Source organism: Sinocyclocheilus anshuiensis, unplaced genomic scaffold (assembly GCF_001515605.1).
Source record: "Sinocyclocheilus anshuiensis isolate Anshui unplaced genomic scaffold, SAMN03320099.WGS_v1.1 scaffold1371, whole genome shotgun sequence".
NCBI lineage: Eukaryota > Metazoa > Chordata > Actinopteri > Cypriniformes > Cyprinidae > Sinocyclocheilus > Sinocyclocheilus anshuiensis.
In genome coordinates this window covers 895,376-916,927 of record NW_015539833.1, presented here as the reverse complement: position 1 = coordinate 916,927, position 21,552 = coordinate 895,376, and the positions used below count along the sequence as shown (strand labels likewise).

At 34.9% G+C, this 21,552-nt stretch overlaps 1 protein-coding gene across 1 annotated transcript in view; it reads right to left on the bottom strand.

Annotated features, from left to right (window-relative positions):
- Nucleotides 1-439: 439 nt before the first annotated feature.
- Nucleotides 440-21,552, bottom strand: part of LOC107684312 (glutathione S-transferase C-terminal domain-containing protein-like) — a 46,762-nt gene continuing 25,649 nt past the window's right edge. The window contains exons 6-13 of the mRNA XM_016480546.1: nt 13,918-14,033; nt 13,580-13,624; nt 13,023-13,151; nt 12,805-12,814; nt 11,375-11,555; nt 6,400-6,457; nt 3,760-3,829; nt 440-1,230 (exon numbers count right to left, since the gene is read on the bottom strand). Coding sequence (XP_016336032.1) covers nt 1,091-1,230; nt 3,760-3,829; nt 6,400-6,457; nt 11,375-11,555; nt 12,805-12,814; nt 13,023-13,151; nt 13,580-13,624; nt 13,918-14,033 — 749 coding nt within the window. The 3' untranslated portion in view covers nt 440-1,090. The remainder of the gene's footprint in view (nt 1,231-3,759; nt 3,830-6,399; nt 6,458-11,374; nt 11,556-12,804; nt 12,815-13,022; nt 13,152-13,579; nt 13,625-13,917; nt 14,034-21,552) is intronic.

Genomic DNA, 21,552 nt, shown 5'->3' with positions numbered 1-21,552 from the left:
CCCCTCCAATTCTCCCACCCCTGACACAAGGGAATCACGATAAATACCTCCTCATGTTTACTTTCAATACTTTTAATCAAACACTGAGACAAAAGCTCAAGAGCGACGTCTCTGCTTTCTTGTGAGGGAGAAGAATTACATTGGTAATAACTTGAGAAAAGCAGGCTTTTGAGACTCCTTTGTTTTGTGCATAATACACGATAATGGTGGAGGAAAGGGTGTAAGGTGCTTTTACACAATTCAGTGTCTCACATTTGCAAACGGCATTTGAAATCATGTTTAATTTATTGAGGGGCATGCTGGTTTTTTTACTCTTTTTACAAACAAACCCCTGGCATGTAAATCAAGACGTTACTGAAATAAAAATCCCTCTAATTGTTAAGATGAAGTCAAGTTTAAAAAGAAGAATTACATTGGTAATAACTTGAGAAAAGCAGGCTTTTGAGACTCCTTTGTTTTGTGCATAATACACGATAATGGTGGAGGAAAGGGTGTAAGGTGCTTTTACACAATTCAGTGTGTCTCATTTGCAAACGGCATTTGAAATCATGTTTAATTTATTGAGGGGCATGCTGGTTTTTTACTCTTTTTACAAACAAACCCCTGGCATGTAAATCAAGATGTTACTGAAATAAAAATCCCTCTAATTGTTAAGATGAAGTCAAGTTTAAAAGCCTTTTAAAAATCTGAATTAAAAAACAAATATACTGATTGCACAATTAGATCAAACCATGATTCAAGTGTGTATGTGCAAATACATTGATCCATGCAATCAATGCTTTTGGATCAAAGGAAAACAATTAAAGGAATAGTTCACCCAAAAATTAAAATCTTGTCATCATACCATTGTATTGAAAAGAGTGACTAACATTTTTGTTTCACAAAAAAAAGGAGATCAGAATGACTGCAAAATGTTAATATTTGGGTGAACTATCACTTAAAATGAAATGCTTACAAATATAAATTGTCCAAAGTAAAAACTCAAGAAGTAACATCAAGCATCTCATGGAATATACAAAAAACAGTGAACTCCCGTTCATGGAGGTATTTGTAGTCCTGACATAACGTGGCTATTTCTCATGAGTCAGTGTTATCTTGTCGGTATCCCCACCAACATATTGTTCTTAGGCGAGCAGCCCTCGGGGACCATGGTCATCACCCTCACAGAATACCCATGAGTCTCGGCGGCCCAACTGCGGTCCAAGTCCACCAGTCCCATACAGCGCTTCCCTGGTGATTAAGGAAATTAGATTTGGAAATGAGATGAATTATGAAACGTTATCTTTATTGAGAACAGGCCAGAAATCTATGCTGAAGACATTACTCATTAATTTTACTGAAACCTAAATGTACTTTCTAACTAGTTTTTTTTTTTTTAAGAGTTCTATTATCAGTCAATGAAATAAATTAATGCTCTGGTTTTACCACAGACATTTTAACCTTGAATCTGCAAAAAACCCAAAAATAAATATATGTTATAACTTACAATGACACTCCAAAGGGTGCAAAAGCATAAATGTGTAGCTCACATTTTTAATAACGTGCTTATATTAAGCAGTTAGTACAAATATGTGTTAAATTAGCTGTAAAAGTGGTCTAAATTTTCCTTAAAGTTCTATTCTTCAAAGTGGATGAAAAAGATATTTCTGGTATCCTTGCTAAATTTTCTGGGCTTACATGAATTTGCAAAAGTTTACGGTTGGTAATATTTTTTATGTTTTTGAAAGATTTTAAAATGTTTACCAAGGCTGCATTTATTTGATCATAAATGCAGTAAAAAGTAATATTGTGAAATATTATTACAATTTAAAATAACTTTTTTCTATTTTATATATTTATTTGAAAAGGTAATTTATTCCTGTGATGCAAAGCTGAATTTTCAGCATAATTCCTCCAGTCTTCAGTGTCACATGATCCTTCAGAAATTATTCTAATATACTGATTTGATGCGAAGGAAATATTACTATTATTATCAATGTTAAAAACAGTTGTGCTTCTTAATACATTTATAGAAACCATGATACTTTTTTTAGGATTATTTGATGAACAGAAAGGTCTTTCAAATTTACAAAATAACAGACATTTCTTTAGAGCTACTCTGTTATCTCAGGGATAAAACAGTAAAACTTAAAGCAGTGCCTTTTGAAAACACACTAAAGACAAACTTTATCATCATATCAATTTGTAATTATTAGCTCATCTAAACTCAAAGATATCTAGCTCTGAAAGCCTTTGGAAAGTCTCAGCTTTGACTGACACGTCAGAGGCACCGGCGCTGGTTAGCATGTGTTTTGTGAAGAGGCTGAGAGGCTGTCATCTCGCCAGCTATAAAAGATGGGCAGTGGAAGGAAAGATGACAGTGGCGTCAGATTTATGCGAGAGTACAATGAGACTGTGAAGCTGAATGTGTGTAGTGAGAACTTTGATGGAGAGAGAGAGGTCACCGAGCGGAGAGATGTGTCTGATCTCACTACAGTGTTTTATACATTGTTAGAGATTCACCATTTATACTCAACTGAAACGCTTTTTAAGGGTTTATTGGTAACCTAACAAGTGCTTTTGGTCCAGAGAAACATTTACAAAGGTTTTTAAATGTCCAATGGAAGAGCAAACAATTAACCATGCTGCAATTTATCAACTAGTATTTTGTCTCAAATGTGTACACTGAACCATTATACTCGTCTTTGGTGCAAAAAACAGTGTTATTTTAGTATTACTGATATAACTATTTTAGTTTTTATGAATATTTTGAATTTGTTTTTATTTTTTATAATTTCCATTTTCATTTTAAAGGTGCAGAATGTAACTTTTTTTTTTTTTTTTTGCAAGTTGCTAAGTTCACAAATTTGTTTCTCTGAAAAACAGTGCTACAGCCAGTTATTCTAGTTTGAAATGTGTGTTCCGTGTCGGAATGTCTGTTTTTGTTTTGGTCTGTGATTCTGCCCACTGCCAGTTTAATAGTATTTCGACCCCCCCAGGTTGCCAGTTGGTGGAAAACATAGCGTATTGCAGCCATGGAAGCCATCAAACGAACTTTGTCAGAGATCGCAGATTCTACCTGACCTAAAAAGCCTCGGCATCCATCGAAAAAGCTCTTTGACCAAAGGCATATTAAAACGCGGATAAATCAACTCATCAACTTCCATTGTCAGTTGCACTCATTCCCGTTATGTGTCTTCAATCTGGCAACCCATTTGAGCGTCAAGTCTGAGGGGGAGAGAGAAACAACTCTAATATTTTGAATTTGGACTGCAGTACCCATTTCAATATTACATACCAACACGTTTAATTTTAGTTATAGTTTTAGTTATTTTGTTGTGTGTTTGTCATTTTTATTTCTAAATAGTTTTTAATTTTAATTTTAGATATTTGTTATTTTAATACTTCAAGTTAAACTAAAATAAAATGAGAAATGATTCCTTGGCAACTACCTGAAATGAAATGTTTTATATTTATGTGTTATATATATATATATATATATATACATATATATATATATGTGTGTGTGTGTGTGTGCGCACACATAAATATTATTCTCAGTTAATGTTTCTTTTATTTCAAATAACAAAAAATATCTACATTTTTCATGGTTTTAGTTTCCATTTTAGTTAATGATAATAGTCAACACTGGTCAACACTGCCGCTTATTCTGGCCTAAAAATTTTAGCCATATGGACGATCTCTATTAGGAATTTGCCATCCTAAAGCAAAACAGGCACAACAACTCTGACCACCTGTTAAAAAAAACGCACATCTTACCGATTAATCGTCGTTCTGGGGGTAAACTGACAGCCGTCTGGTCTGCAAACCTGCACAGGACCATGTGCTCCTGTGGAAACCATATAGCATACCGAACACATGCAGACACGTCAATAAACACACATGCACATAAACATACACAAACAAAAATATCTGATAAACAGTATGCGTGTGACTCAGCTAGTGTACATTGCAGAGAAATATCGATGCATCAGATTGTTAGGGTTGTGGTGAGAGAACAGACCATTTATCAACCATTACAACCATCCATTAAAGGGAAACTCAGAGGAAAGCAGCACCCAGTTCATTTTGTATTAATCAATATAATCTAATTGCATTTTTTGCAGGGAACGTTGCAAGGAAGTGCCGCAAAACGACTTCCTCTGCTGTTGATGACCAACGATGGCTTCAAGCAACCATTATTTTGCATTAACTGAGTGAAACAAGTGCTGATGGAAAGGAATGTAACAGCCCTGGCAGATTGATTCCTCCTATCAAGTTTAATCCTCTAGGCTAATAGCTGCGATCAATGCTATAACTCAGTACGTCTCAAAAACAGGCTTTAACACAGTAAAGTGTTTCTAAAGCATGTTTAGTATTCGTACCGATGAGAAACATTGCATCGATTATGCTAGTTTGGAAAGAAGCGCAGGTAATCTGTCTTTTTATTTTCATTTTGAACAAATCAAAATCAAATCAAGTCCTAACAACTAAAATAATATAGATTTTTCTGTAGGGAATTTCAATGCACTGAAATCATTTTATCAATGCAATCACTGTATGTAATAGTATGCAATGAACAATCCAGTCAAATTTAACAAACCAGTTGACTTCTTGCAAATTAAAGAAAAGTATATGCATCTAAACTGTGTGTAGATAAAATTTTGAGTGATATTTAGCTGTGCCAAAGTTGCAACGGTGTTAAGGGTGGTTGCCAGGTTTGCTATGTCTGTAATAGCATAGGAAAGTAATATCACACCTTACAGTATCCTCAACAAGTCCTAACAGTTTAATTCATAATTCAGTTTGTTCAAATTCCAATAGTAATAGCAAAAGCGATGTTTGTTTTGGTAAACACCACTAATTAAATGTCTGTTTGCTCTAGATCTACGCTCAGGGAACTGCCTGTCTCTTGTAGGCCCCTATGTAGGTGATATCTTGGCAGGGGCCATGAGCGCAGTGTGAGAGAGGCAGATGCAGGAGTCAAGCGAACACTGATGACTGTGAGATACGACTCATTAACCTCATCCATTACTCACACTTCAGCCTCACTGTGCCGTCAGTGCCTGGGGATAAGACTGGGAAAAATACAACATGCAACTACAGTAGGCTACATGGCCACTCTATTCCCAGGAATACCCTATTTCAGCAGAGCTTGAAGAGAAGGAAAAACACTGGCTTATGGTACTTCTTGTACAGTAACATTTTCACAAAGTTGGTTGTGAGAGCAAAGAGCTGATGGAGATTCATCTCTGCTTCTATTTTGTCCTCTATAGTTATGACTAGAGATGTACTGGTACAGAAATTTTGGTTGAAACTATCATTTTTGGTAACAGTTTAGATTAGGAAACAATTCACTATTAACTAGCTGCTTATTAGCATGCATATTTCTAGCAAAGTGGCTGTTTATTAGTACTTACAAAGCACACATTAATACCTTATTCTGCATGACCATATTTTAGATCCCTTAAACCTACCCAATACCTAAACATAACTACTACAACAACTACCTTACTTACTATCAATAAGCAGCAAATGAAGAGTTTATTGAAGGACAACTCTTAATAGTGAATATATGTTCCCTAATCTAAAGTGTTAGCTGATTTTTATGCTAATAAACACTGGTCGATACTTTAAATCTATATGGCTTTCTCTATTATTAAAAAAAAAATCCTCTCTTACTAGAACAGAGAATCATAAAGAATTTAACATTTTCCAACTCAGTGATTCAATAACGATTTATTTATTTTTTGGTACATTTGATTTGTGACTGACTAATCTATGACTCCAGTGGCACTGTATTTGTTGCGAGTTATATAGTATAGTAGATATAGTATTTTATTTATAGTATTTAACATGCTGTAGTATTTTTTTTATCTAAAATTTAATGCAGACTGCAGATTCGCTACTCAGAATTTCTAACTTCTACTTCAAACTTTCTATCCATGCTCAAGAACTATTAAAAGAACTGAACATCATGTAAATAAGTTTGTTCAATAAATGTTTTTATTATTTTTGAAAAAATAAAAAATTAAACAATATTAGATGAAAAATAAGCAATGTTTCCTTGGCAACTAACTGAAATAAATGTTATGAAAAAGTAGAAAAAAAATTAAGCAGAAGTACAAAAGTAATCAAATATAAATTAAAGCTAATATACATATACATATATATATATATATATATATATATATATATACACACAGGGCTAATAAGACTCATTCCAATTACATTGTCATGACCTCTTCTCAGTCATGAGCTGAACATGACTAAACACTGCTCTTCACATACATGAGGCACATTATGAGGCTCTCCTGTGAAGTTTTCTCAGAAGAGTCTTGCCCTCAGAATCAGGCAGTGTGACGTCCCACACGTGTAGACGATAATGAAAAGAGTGAAAGCGAGCGGTGAAACACTTACCTTATAGCTCAGAGTCTCTGTAAACCTCGCGCTGTGGAGAGAGACAGAGGGGGGCAGACTTAATGAACTCACACACACACTGAGGCGCGAATGAAAATTGACACGACACGTTAAAGAAAAAAAACCAAGTTTAAGGAGAGGACAATCTATTCGGATCAAAGGAGACGCTGAAAACATTCTCTACAGACAAAAAAAAAACCCAAACGCACGTAGTGGTTTGGTTGCAGAAATAAGCCGTGTGTAAACAGCAGGATGTCTCATGTAACACTTGCATGATAAAGAGCTCCGAAAATCTTGGAGATTATGTGTGTGGTAGGTAATGTTTGGTACATTGACTGTCTGTCATCAGGTCGCCCTTGCTGGTCTACTGTCGAATGCCACAAATGACAAATCACTGTCATGGCAACACCGTGAACACAACCACGGAAAAATTATTTCCTGCGCTCGCTGCTCTTGCCACCCAGATGCTCATGCCCTGCGGCAAAATTCCTGCCTGAGATTAAATGAAAGTTTACGCCAGATTTGGAGAATGATAGCTTGCGATTGGCGGAAAAACTGATGACTGCATTCATTTCTTAATTTCTTCTTCAAAAAATAATCTTTCTGACCCAAACTTTTGAACTGTTATGAAATCAACTTGAATTGAATCAAATTAATTTACTGAAACATGCATTAAAAATGTAATATATACAGACAATGACTTGAATACGTGACTTGTATGAAAACATTTTTTTTTTTCATTTTCGTAATTAAATTAATTTTCAGATTTATGTCAAAATATGTTTCAAAATATGTCAAGGTATAACCAAAGTGGGAAGGCTTACAGGTCTCATTAAAAGGATGAAACACTTAAGAGGAGAAAAAGGTGTATGGAAAACATTTGATTACTTGATAGTCACAGAACACATTTTTGAAGTCATTAAATTAAAAACAAATTTAGAGACTGGTACAGAAGTTTTTCAAACCTGTATGAAGCCAACATGAAAGACTAAAAGATTACATTACTAGGAACTTGACATTTAAACCAGTAGGGTTGCTGTACCTAAAGCATAACAAATAAAAGTAAAATAAAATTTGTTATATCATTATAAATGCGTGTATTAGACTATTTCCCAGTGTTCAGGGTGGTGTAAATCAATGCATGACAACCAGATTAAACTCTTCACACTGCTTTCCGCCTGTCCTTGACCACATTTCCACACATCTCAAAGCTCTTCCCACCTTTCTGTATCTAGCCGTGTTCTCATTGATCTGTTAGTGGTTTAGGCACAGAGCGAGCGAGAGAGAGCGGCAGTCATACCCCACCACTGTGACACCGCATGACAGCAGATGTCTCTCTGCCTATTAGCAGAAAAAGTGGATCGAACAGCTTGATGGAGGGTAAAGAAAAGTCTTAGATGTCGTCACAGAAGCTCAAGTGAAGATCAAGCATTCGGCTCGGCTCACGGACCAGTGCCTATATCCATCACTGTTAGGGTGAGAAACTGGAACAAATAATGCAAACTGTTGTCTCAGTGAGCGTGTGCGCGCACAGCCAACCAAATCCACGGATTAACACCCTTCAAATCCCCCATAAGAAGTTTTCCGGGAAATGTGGCCAAATCTCAGAGGATTCGCTTTACATGCCGCTTGGAGTTGCCATAGAGGAGGAAATATGTCCGTGAACTCCGTGTGGGAAAACACACAGCCCTAGCTGACATTTTATAAGCCGAGACGGAATAAATTAGGAAAAAGAAATATTGGCAAAGCGTCCAGTGTGGATTGTAATTAAGTTCTTGAGACGCTAATTAGACAGAAATGATTCATAATGTCTTTTCAACAGGATCTGGAATAAAGCCATTCTCAAAAACCCCGGGCAGGTGTTTGAGTATTCAAGGGCCACCCTTATGTACTGATCAGAATCCATTAACGCAGGGTTTCGGCTCTTTGAAGTAGACCACCATCTCATAATGGGGCCATCCATTCACGTCAGAAGCCAACAACAGAGCACCGCATCACCACAACAAGCAAAATCGAGCGTGAAAACCTGGAGCTTTGAAGACGTCGGCAGGTGAATTTCTGAAGTTAATGCAACAAAACTACATCATTGCAATGCAACAATACTACAGATTCTACAATGATGGACAAGAGACTTTAAAGAGTAAATCAATGCACAACTAGTGTACGACTTCAGGTACAAAGTACAGCAATAAGGCCTTTTTCAGACAAGTCTATTCACACCAAAGGCAAAATGAAAAAGTATTCTGGCAAATGCTTTAATGCAAGATGTAGCACAACTGAGAAAAGATATTACTCACTTTAACACAAAATACAAGATCTGATAAAATACATGACTTCTATGTAGCTATATAGTGATAGGATGATAAAGGAATAGGAGATATAATAACTAACACAATAACAGTGTACTGACAGTAATAATATAGAGCTTTGCAATAAAGTATAAATATATCTAAAACACATTATCGTGTCTTTTTGATCTGCATGATTACTGTTGGCTTTTATGCTTCTTGTGCACAAAATGAACTGTTCTCCTATCAAAGCAAAAAACTAAACAAAACCATAAAAAAAGGAAAACAGAAACCAAAGCATATAAAAAAATTCCAAACCAAACCAAAAATCAATAAATAAATAAAATGTAAAAAAATCCAAAAATTTTTAGTGAGAACAGGTCAATAGAAAATAACTTTAAAATATTGTTTTTTAATATTTGTGGGTGAATGTTTACTGAGGGAATAATACTGTAAAGCAATTACACTTGAGCTTAACATGAAATCATTCTTGGCATTCTTTGGTAAAGCGATTAGGCCAGATTCTTTTTTTTTTTCTTTTTTTTTTACAAATGGAAAGAGGTTGAAAAACACATCACATTCATTCTTCGGAATGTCGGATGCTCTGTCTCTAGAATGAATTTATCATTCATAATGAGACAAAGCTTGTGGGCTGTCACCAAAGAGATCAGATGAATGTTGTTTAGCATGGGAAAGAAGCTCAAGTTTGTTTTTCCTTTGCAAGCAAATAAAGTGGAATTCGCATTAGTTTTGTGAGGTCTCTTGTACTGAAGGATCCTGCAAACAAAATAAATGATTAAAGCATTGAAAATATAACGACATTGACAAAGAGTTTAACGTCAGCCTCAATGCTTGTTTTTCCTTGTATAATTTATTCAGCACTGGATGGCAACATAATAAAGCATGCTGCAAAAGCATATTTCTTAATTAGGGTTTTTTCTTCTTTCTTTTTTTGGAGCAGGACTTCATTTTTGCTGATGATATTTCTTTTTCTTCCCTTCAATGGGGGTAAAAAACTTTTCTGTCTTTATAATTAAGTAGTTTGCCTGAGGTGCGGAAGGCGCAGCTTCATGACTACAATGCAAGTTCATTATTCACAGCCACAGAACACAGCAGTGTGCTTGTTTCACCATCATTCAACAGGTACAACAAATCAAGTCTGAGCAAACAGCCCATAACTTCTCTTTTCACATCATTATCCACGTTTATAGTCATTTTTTTCCCTGGTGTAGCTACAAGCCTTATTATAGACGGTCTTAAAAAAGGAATAGTAGCTATTTTCACGTATCTAACCCTCTGGGAAACAATATGTATCTGTTTACACACAGTTCTGGCTGTGCTGCTTTAGCAAGCAAAGCCTTTTAATCATTTATGCTAATGAAATGGGAGTTATGCAAGATAATAGTTTAGAAACTCAAAGACGAGGTAAAATTCTAATTCAAAGCCTTAAAAGACCTCTTTGTCTCTAAACAGCAAGGCAATCTGTCTTATATTACCAACACAGTACACAATCACTTTCAAGATCTTTCATATTAACTGTTCCTCGATGGTGGATTGAATCTTTAAACTCAACCCATACACGTCAACAATCTTTTCTATCTGAATACTTTTCCATGTTTTCGGTCACTTGTATTTGCTGTATAAGATTTTAATAAAAATCATTAAAATTCATACATATTCACCAATGAATTATTTAAATTTAGACTGATTCGTAAACTAGTTCAATGACTAATTACACAATGTAACCAAAATTTCTTTCACATAATTTCATTTTACTTTTTTACGGTTTTGGTAATTCTGTGGTAATTTTATTATTTAACATAATAAATGCTATTTATTTTCAATTCCAATATATTGGTAAATATTTAGGTAATATTCAGTTAAATTTTTAGAACTGCTATCAATAATTATGAAACATTGGTTTAGAACAGATTAGGGTTTTTTTTTTTTTTTACTAATTTAGCATTTTTTAAGATATATTACTTTTGCAAGGATGGTAACATTCTCAAAGTTTCTGTAACTTTCCGGAATATTTTGTAATATTCTAGTACTCGACTAGTCATAAAAGACCAAATTCATCCATTCTACTCTTCTGAAGTTTTGGACGACTCACTTAGCTTGTATAATTTGTCAATGCATTTTTTTAGTTTGCATGAGCACTGCTAATGATACACAAAAAGTAATGTAATTTTTGTATTCAGCATTTCAAACATTCAAAATAAAAGCGAAACAAAACTTATCTAAAAAAAAAAAAAAATGTATATATAATATATTATATCTATCTATATATCACCGTGTTATTTTCAAGCATGTAAACCACAATTTTAAAATGTCCCTGATATTTTCAGATTTTTCAAGAATCTAGAGACAAGCACTTTCTCTATCCACTGCTGTGTGATGTTATAAACCAGAAGATAGTTAATGTTTAACAACTTAATGCGATCAAAAAAATGTCCTATCGCTTGCACAGGTGCTAAAATAGTCTGATTACACTTTTATCACTTACTGCTGATGTAAGTCAAGGAATATTTCACCTCCACATAGGAAAATGTGTGTGGGAAAGAAAAAAAAAAACTAGATCAACCTAGGATGGTAATTTTGACAAATTTGTTTTAGGTGACTGTTCGATATAAATCTTGCATGTTCTTTTTTTTATGATTGTGCTAGTTTCCCAAAAGAAGTTCTACATAGAGGTATTAGTTTTGGGAAACAGTAAAGGTTTGATAAAGCCCCTTTGTGTGGGCAGCAGATAATCCCCCAACTTCGGCCGCGTGTGAAGCTCAATACTGCATCCGCAGCTCTCTGTGGAGATGAGGCCAAGGGCTGCAGGCCCAAACATCTCATTACTGCCAGAAACAAACACAAGAACTGCAGCAAGCACATACTCCCTCATTTATTACAAAGACAGCAGTGTCCCTCAAAGATTACACAGCAAAAAATCTGTTTATTAATCAGTATTTTTATCTGAAAACTGTTTTCAGATAAAATATCTTGCATTAAGTTTATTTTTTACCACATTGGCACACTGTAACAACATTCTGAGAGGTTTCTGCTTGAAACAAGCCAAAACTGTTTGCCAATGCTGTATGAAAAATAAATAGTATTAGTATTAATATATTATAAAAAGCAAATATATTTCTGTCTGTCTTAAATAAGGTCAGAGAGTGCTTAACACAGGTACAATCCAGCTAGATTCTGTAATAGAAACTTGCTGTCTCATTTCTAATAAGTTTGTGACTACAACACTTGAGCAAATGAAAAATTATGGAAAAACTGAATGCAGTCTGTTTGGGTATGTTGGATAGGCTCATGTCAAAGAGTTAATTTCATCACTCAAAATGCAGAAATGAGAAACCCACTCGCTTTTGAAATTAAATGAACGACAAACATGAGGGTTAACAGCATAATTAATATGGATGGCAGGGAGAATCAAACATGCTGCAACTATGGAGTGCCAGAATCCATTCTTTTAAACAGGCTTTACAATGCAAATGAAGGGACAACCTATACCTTCTGGCAAAAATGTATGTTCTTAATGTGAAATTATTGAAACTGTTCCATAGCAAGAACAAACGTTGTAAGCAAACATTACAAAACCAATTATCGATGAAAGGCTATGGGGGTCCAAATGTCTGAGAGCACGCTGAAAATAAGGGATTGAAAATCTAATTCTTTGTCGCCATCTCGCCCTTTTGTTGGTTTGTATTGCTTCTATTGTCCTCATTTGTAAGTTGCTTTGGATAAAAGCGTCTGCTAAATGACTAAATGTAAATGTAAATCTCAGTTTGAAACCTGCAATTGCAGTTATTTGTGGTTGAGCATTGGCACGGCTCCTCAGCACGGATGAATCTAATGTTTTGAGGTCTATGTGTGGGCTGTCAGTCAATGCACCAGTTCACTGTACTTCGCAATTACAGATACTACATCTTGGAAGTATTTCCAAAGTAAGAATTTTCACAAGAAAATGTAATCTGAACAAGTAAGTAACATGGCTGCCAGTTTTGTTCTGACCAACTGAAAAGAAAAAAAAAAAAGTTTTACAATAAATCGTGCTACCAATGATGATTAAATCAAACAATCACAGTAGCACAAATAGGACAAATGCTGGATGAATTACAAACCATTTCCTACAACAAAAAAACAAAAACAATAACTGAGGAATAAAAATGCCACCTAAATCTGTTAGTATTATCATAGCGAGAACTTTTGAGTATTATAATTATGCACCTTAAAAACAACAATGTCTGTAAATATATTTAACATACTTGCTGAAATATCTGTCTAACACTTCACAGACAAATATCATGCATATGTATAATATAAGGCAGCACTTACCCCAATGTTGAAGTTTCCAGTAAAATAGTCAAGATTTGCCTGGACGAAGCCGATGTTTGTCAATCCAAGCTGAGAGCTTCGGTCTCTGGCCCTGACCAGTGACTCCTCTTTATTTTCAATGAGAATAACCTGATCGATAACAAAAAAAAAGGGATATTTCTCCATGCCGCATATAATACCTCTTACAGTTTACTGGTCCATTGCAAAGCTGCTCATTGATCCTCAAACTAATCTTCTTTGAAAAGCCATTTTATCAAAAGGAAAGAAAATCAGCAGAGAAAATGAAGTACATCTAAATGACTACCTAATAATCCACTGAACCATCAAAAGTGTATCAGTGCTCAAAGAGTATTCTAATGAAGAGTAAGTACCGACTTGATTTTCCTATTCGCTCTGGTTAAAGTACAATTTTCCCAAAAAGATCTTGTGGGAAAAAAACGGAGTGGAATCAGTTTATTTTTCCAGTGTCAACAAATGAGGTCACTTGGGAGGAAGTTTCTCTTCTTTGACTCCTTTAGCTTGAACTTGCTACACTTGAAGAAATCAGAAAGTCTTACCTGACATTTAGGAAGCGTGTACGCCAAAACAATCCCAACGTGCCCCTAAGAAAACAAAGAAAGAGAAAGCTGCAAAAGATCTTGGAGAAACAGAGCTCAAAGAGCTCATCAGATCAAAGTCGGCTCACGAGAACACAGACACCCATCAGAATATTGACCTATTGCTCACAGGCTGTAACATCAGGGCTTATATGTACGCACAGAATAACAAGAGCACTCCCAAAGATTACATGAGGTGACAAGGGAGGAGAACAGATGCTTACTGACACACATACAGACTCTCGTAAGAAAACAGAAAAAAGTCCAAGACGTTTTGAAAATGTCAGAAGGCAACTTACCCCCCCGCTGCAGAAATCCACCACTGTGTGCCCAGGGTGGGCCAGCTCCGTCACCATGGCAACCAGGTTGTTGAGCTGTTGTTGTTTGCGCACGGCGCGGGCGTCTGACATCTTACCTTTGGAGAAAAGCAAACGTGAAGACTGAGACGGCCGACAGCAACACACCGCAACAAGATTCTCATCCGAAGCCAAATTAAAAATGAGTGTCCATGTTATAAATGATACATGACACAGTAAATAAGTGATAATGTACATTCAGCAGGTCATCATCAGAAAATAAACAGAGATCACAATCCGTCTGTCATCTCGAACGGGTTTATTATAAGAATGACTGATTTTGCAGAAATAAATAATTAAATAAATAAAGGTGGCTATATAAATAACAGATGAATATAAAGAAACAGATTGATAAAAAGATAGATATAAATAAACAACAAATAGATATAAATAAAAATAACAGCTAAAATACATAGGTAAACAAACAAACTATTGGTTTATTTAAAACAAATTAATTTTAAATTATATTATTGTAAGAGAAGAAAAAAAATATGGCTTATGTAAATAACAGATATAATTAAATAACAGACAAACATGAATAAAAAAAATAAAAATAGATCATAACAAAACATAAAAACAAAAACTATTGTTTTGTTTAAATAAGTTAAAATTGTATTCTAAGAGAAGAAAAAAAAGGTAGAATGAGTCTAGAGACTGGCAAAGCTATGTAGGAAATAACCGATAAAAGTAAATAAATTAAATGAATTAAATTAAATAAATAAAAACAAACAGACTATTGTTTTTGTATTGTTTTAAATTTAAACTATTTTATTGTAAAAGAAGAAAAAAGGTGGAATGATTCTAGAGACCAGCAAAGCTATGCAGGGAATAACAGATACAAATAAATACACAAACTATTGTTTTTATTATAAAAATAAGCATAAATTATCTTATTATAAGAGAAGGAAAAATGTGGAATGATACTAGAGACTAGCAAAGCCATGCAGGAAATAACAGAAATTGGTGGTATTATTATTTAAACCATAAAAATGTGGGTATTAATAATTACATATTCACACTGTTATCAAGCACATCAAGTGTCAAGGCAGGGTATGTCACGTGTCATTAAAACTTCTAATAATTCTTTTGCTTCTTCCATTTGTTTTGTCCCTCACTTGGCTGTGCACAATTTACATCAGTCTCTGAACATCAGTATAAACAAGCCAATGAATACCTAAAAATGGCATTCGCTACATTTAGCATTCTTACAGGTCACAAATTGAAACGAGAACTGCCAAACACCACTCTCAGCTGTGATGAAACAGATTGCATTATTTCAACGGCTGTGTGAGAAATGTTAAAAGCGGGAAAGCTCTCAAAAATAAATGTTTACACCTTTTTTTTCCCCTAGTCACTCAAGTCATCTCAAACTTTAATTGGTGTTAAAGGCTGTTTTCACACAGCCACAGGGAATAAATTTGCAGCAGATTTCCTGTTTTAAAGCGAGTGCTCAAGCTGCGTTGAAGAAACACCATCAATGTAATATAAATCACAGACACGTCTGCTGTGCACTGCTGCGCTCATTTATGCACAACTCTCTGATGACAGCGGAAATACTACCTGGAGCCAAATAGGAAACAAACCACAAAACAGCCTAACAAAGCTTTGTACAGTTTTGTTTATCATGTGTTATCAACACCTGATAATTAATGTCTATGATTCTGACAGGCTACAAAAGAATCAATCAGGCGCAGGTGAGGAAGAAAAGACAAACATGCCGATTCTTTTGCAAAAGACGCCTGTGGAATTAGCATGTGTTGTCTTTCTCTAACAGGATTCGAATGGCATGAGCGCTATCAGAGTGGAGCAGATACGTGGTATGCAGTGAAGATGTAACTCATTAACTGAGAGAGCACATTTGCAGGCTCTGAGAGACATAAATCCAGAGGAATGTCGGCATGCTGTCAAAGAACGATCTCTCACACATCAAGAGAATCAAATCCTTCTGAAAACCTGCAATCCTTCCAATGAACAATGAGCTTTTGATATTTTTTGATATTAGAATTCTAATAATTTATTGTGAAATGCTTATTGTAATTCATTAAAAGCACATCCAGATTAGCTGATTAGCTAAACGTCCAAAAGAAGATAATTAAAAGGTATTAACATGATTGTGGCAGACAAGTAAAGAATTGAATAAACAAAAAAAAGTCTACTTATTTCATATCATTAACCATAAACCCATCATTGGTCTACACTCCAGAGCAAACCATTTTAAAAATGAGACTGTCAGTTTTGTCACAACATGTTCCGACACTTAGGATCCCAATAATCTAGTATTCCATAATTTGCTACAGCACAAGCAAATAAATAAAGCAAATAAATTAATTAAATACATTTTTGAAACCTGTGAATCACATTCCCCATAATTTGCTGTCCTTTTACCACAGTCAAATCAAAAGTGGAAAAAATGCCAAAAAAACTACAGTAAATAAGCAAGCAAGTTTGAATCCTGCGAATCTCATTTCCCATTATTTACTGTTCTTTCACCACTGTCAAATCAAAAGTGGCAAATTGGACAAAATGTACAGAAAAAAAAACAGTAAGCAAATAAATAATCATAAATAAATAAGGAAGGACAGAAGGAAGGAAGAAACTCTCAAAATACATTATGGTCAAGCTCCACCAAAAGCTGTATTCTGCAGACAGAAAATTGTGGTGCTGAAAGTGAAGAAGGAGAAACCAAGCAGAAAGACGTTCATAGAATGATGAGATATTGATCAGGCAGAGTTTCTAATTTACCTGAGATAGCAGCCAGGTTTGATTCACAACCCCCTGCAGTCCTTTGAGACAAACAGAGAGGGTGATAGTGGAGACAGAGATGATTGAGACGAGACGAAGATGTGTATATGTTGGGAAGAGAACGGATGAAACAAATAAGAAAAGATCATGAGGTCTAATCAGGGCTGCACTGATTCAATCATCAATACTGCAATTCCTTTTCTCATGATATTGCTTTTCACAATACTTTAGATCCATGTTGATTTATGTGCCTTTTCATATATTATCCCACAGTTCAACTAATAAAGAAACGAGCAGTTTTAATAAACTGGCATTTCTCAGTGTGGTCACTTATCTGTATAATAACTTTAACAATACCATAACGTACAGTGATGTTTTGATCTTTACATGTGTATTGGAGTAGGGATGGTTATCTCAGCTACCTTACAATGCTGGTTTAAAGACCAGTTTTTCTATTAACTGAACTGTAGGAGATAATATAATAGGAAGACGGAATTAAAAACCTGACTGCATCAATGCAATGTTGTAATTTAGATTTAAATTATTAAAAAATAAAATAATGCTCACCAAGGCTACATTTGTTTTGTCAAATATACAGTAAAAAACAGAAATATTTGTGAAATATTATTACAATTTAAAATGACTGGCTTTCTATTCGAATCTAAATGTAATTTATTCCTGTGATCAAAGCTGAATTTTCAGCATCATTACTCTAGTCTTCAGTGTCACATGATTCTTCAGAAATCATTCTGATATGCTGATTTGCTGCTCAAGAAACATTTATGATTATTAATGTTTAAAACAGCTGTGCTAATTAATATTTTTTGTTATTTTCAGTGTTTTTTGATGAATAGAAAGATTTTAAAAAACTACATTTATTTGAAATTGAAAGCTTTTGTAACATAATAAATCTCTTGACGGTCACTTTCCATCAATTTAATGCATTCTTGCTGGAAAAAAAAAATAAAAATCTTACTGATCCCAAACTTTTGAACAGTAGTGAATCAATATGTGATTCAGAACAGCAAATTATTGCAGCGTGCAATGTTTCCACTGAACTAGCATTTTCAAAACCCGACAGAATGGAGGATGAGAAAATGAAAAACAGCATCTCTCTTTTCAACATAACTCAGCTTACAAGAGGTTCCAATAGTCTTCCAGCCAGCAAACCAACGGGAGAATATTTTCCAGCAATCCAGACCTCAATTTCCTTCCGTTCTGCTGTAAAGTGTGAATGTGCGAGCGCAAGCAGGGGAGGGGGAACTTTTACCGAGGACACAAAAGCAGAAGAAAACAGGCCCCTCGAGTGGACGATCAGAATAGCGTGTTCGAGTGGCTACATCTGTGTTTGCGAGATTAAGAGAAGCCTGAATGAAGGTATTTAAGCAAGAATGGAGGACATCCTCAAGGTTGTTTTTCTGCTAACTATTCACAGTCACAGCTTCAGTGAGCGATTGGGAGCTGGAACAGAATACACAGATAGTTAATAAATAAAAGGCCAAAATCAGTGACGTCAAATCACTTGGACGGGAAAATGTGGACATGCTACCCACCACTGCTTTCCAAAGTTACCTTTCATGAACTGAAAAACAAGCACATTATTGGTGGGCCACACGTCCATCTCAAAGTACCGTGGTATTACAACTTAAAACATCACTTGTGCTACCGCAGCACTTTTTTTGTAAGTGGAGTTTTCGTTTCTTTTTCATTCATTTCTTCATAATATATGCCGCTAACACTGTAACATACAAATGAGAACACAAACACTAATGAGGGAGTGTATTCTGGGAATAACAACATAAAAGCATTGAAGGATTTGAACATAAGTCACATTTTGCTCACATTCTGGCTTCTCGGTCTATATAAAACCATTGAAAGCAAATGCGCCAATTTTTGTGCTTAAATATACAGATTTGTACTTTCATAAGGAACTGAGTCAAAACTCCAAGTCTTAAACTCAATCAACATTTTTCTCATTTATGAAATAAATGTTTTGTTCTTGTTGTTCTGGATACTATGCAGTGGCACAAAACAGTGAAATCTGAGCTCAAGTTGGAATACCGCAAGATGGAAAATAACAGAGCCATGCAGAGGTTAGCTTTTTTGACATCTTATTTTCACAGCTAAAATTGTTTTTTTTTTTAAATCCACTTCTACTTCCCAAATACTGACACATTTAGGTCAATCATGTACAAGGTTAATTCTCAAAGTAGGCAAGCAAGAGTTGAAGCCATATTTGCATTATCCAGCGTGTATGAGGCATTCCAGACAGACATCATGATGTGGCTCTAAGTTAAATTAAGCCTAAAAGATTAACCACACAAACATCTGCATTAAAACATAAACCATGACACAGAAAACGAAAAAAGCCTTTTTAAAAGATATTATCAAGGTGACGATTTCTAAAACTACTAAAAATAAAATAAAATAAAATACAAAATAAAATAAATACAATTTAAAATAAAAAAATAAAAACTGTGCAAAACAAAACTGTGGCAATACCATGCTTCATAGATATACTGCTTAAATGTTTAGGATCATTAAGCTCAGCATTCATAATAATAATAATAATAATAATAATAATAATAATAATAAATGTTTCTAAAGCAGCAAATCGGCATATTAGAATGATTTCTGAAGGATCGTGTGAGGCTGAAGACTGGAGTAATGATGCTGAAAATTCAGCTTTGCATCACAGGAATTAGTAATATTTTAAAATATATTCAAATAGAAATATTGAAATAATTGTTATAAAATTGTAATGATATTTAGCAATATTATCGTCTTTACTGTATTGTAATGTACTGTTTTTCCAGATAAATGGCTATTTTTCAAATAAATGCCTTTGTGAGCATAAGAGTCTGTCAAATCATTTAAAAAATAATCTTACTTTAATCTTACTTTTGAACAATAGTCCAAAACCCCATGGTATTATGCCTGTTCTTTTTGTTAGTGAACTACAAAAAGATTGTGATGCTACTTTAAAGAATAGCATGGCACTACCACAGTTCATGTCCAAAACAAAGGCTTTGTCGTGATATTTGATTAAAAAGAGAGCAAAAGCAGAGCAGATGATGTATATCCCCAGATATCACACGATTCTACAAGTCAACCCAACAACAAGAAAAAATTAGATACAAAACTGAACATTAGTTATTAAATGCTTATGCAGTCTGTGGGTCATTTTCCAGAAATGCAGAGACATTTTCCACCGAACCATCTAACGGCATTTTAATGACCTCTTAGTGACTTCAAAAAGAGAACATACACATGAAGTATGACAGGAAGGCTGTTTTCTGACAAACTAAAGGCCTGCGCCTCCACGATTACATTGTTCAGAGGGAACTGGAAGAGCTATGGGGACGAGGCAGCACAGACAGCAGTCTCCTCCAGCCCTGAGCTCTCCTTTGGAGACAGACACATTTGCTGAGAGAGAAAAACAACAGCTGTATTGCGAACACATCCATGCTAGTGCAGCCCATCTGGCTGAGCTAACGTTCCCAGAGAGCCCACGTGGATTGTGGGGGAAGTTGATGGCAGCCAACGGAAGCTCAAAGTTGCTTCCATGAAGTGACTCTGAGGTTAACCAATAGAGGGAAACTCATTAGTAAAGATGGCAGCTTGATTAGTGTAACCCCTTATTGACTTGCAAGCTTTTTGTGGAAGGGCAATGATATAAAAAAAGGGTAATAAATTAATACAGAACCTTCATTCTTCATTCTCATTCTCTGACAACGAGCAATTAGAGTCAATGTTTATTCTGCTCACGTACAGCACTGGGCGATGTGTCTGCTTTTGTTTTCCTTCCAAAACACTTCAGATCGTCCCCCAATGGAACCACCACAGGTCAGCCTGTCCTCACAGGGGCACAGAATTTACACGAAAACCACAGCAATAAAACGAACAGAAGGAAACTTGGATGAAAAGCCCAAATTATAAGTGAACAAAGTTTTGTCCTGCTGAGCAAATCTTTCATAACTCTTTCCTGGCTCTATATGCTGAAGGTCTCTTTTCAGGCATCCATCAGCGATGTTTTGTGCCTCGGACAACACTATCTCAGAGATCACAATGTAAACAGGGACGCCTTTGTTGAAACTTGAGTTCCAGAACATTCTTAAAGCTCTCAGACAAATCAAGATGGACCACACTGTGCCTAAAACAACCAATGTTTTATACTCAAACTACTTATTTTAAATAAAACAAAATATGTTTTAAAATAAGGTAAAACAGATCAAAATGAAAAAGATGAAAACTGAAATCATATTTCTTATTTTAATGTTACCTCAATTTTTTATCGAGGAAACAGGGTCCCCACAGTCTTGGAAAACCTGAATATATGATGCAATTTTAAGAGTGTAATTTTAGACTTGCAAGTGTCATAGAAACAAAATTCTATTTTTGTAGTCAAGCTACAAAACTAGTTTTGTAGGCAATCTATAAAATATTTTATCAGGCAGAAATTTCTGATAAATTGCTGTTTGGAAGATGCTGTTTAAAACAAAATATTTAAAATAAATAAATACAATAATCATGAACATTATCATTATTACATACAGTAATCAGTAATAATTAATTATTTAATAATTGTATTTATTTGTTTTTAATATACTACCACTCCTAGTTTCTGTAAAAAAAAAAAAAAAAAACACAAAATGTAGGCTGATCTCATCTGTGTTTCACCTGCATGTACATATGTGTCTGATTTAGACCCTCCAATGTGGACAGACCCCCTGCGAGCAGTAGTGGGTTTGGTGAGAGCGGTTTGATTGAGCGCAGTGGCAGGAGTGTGTCAATCGTGCACAGAGACAAAGTTATGACTGCGCTGTGAGCATGTGA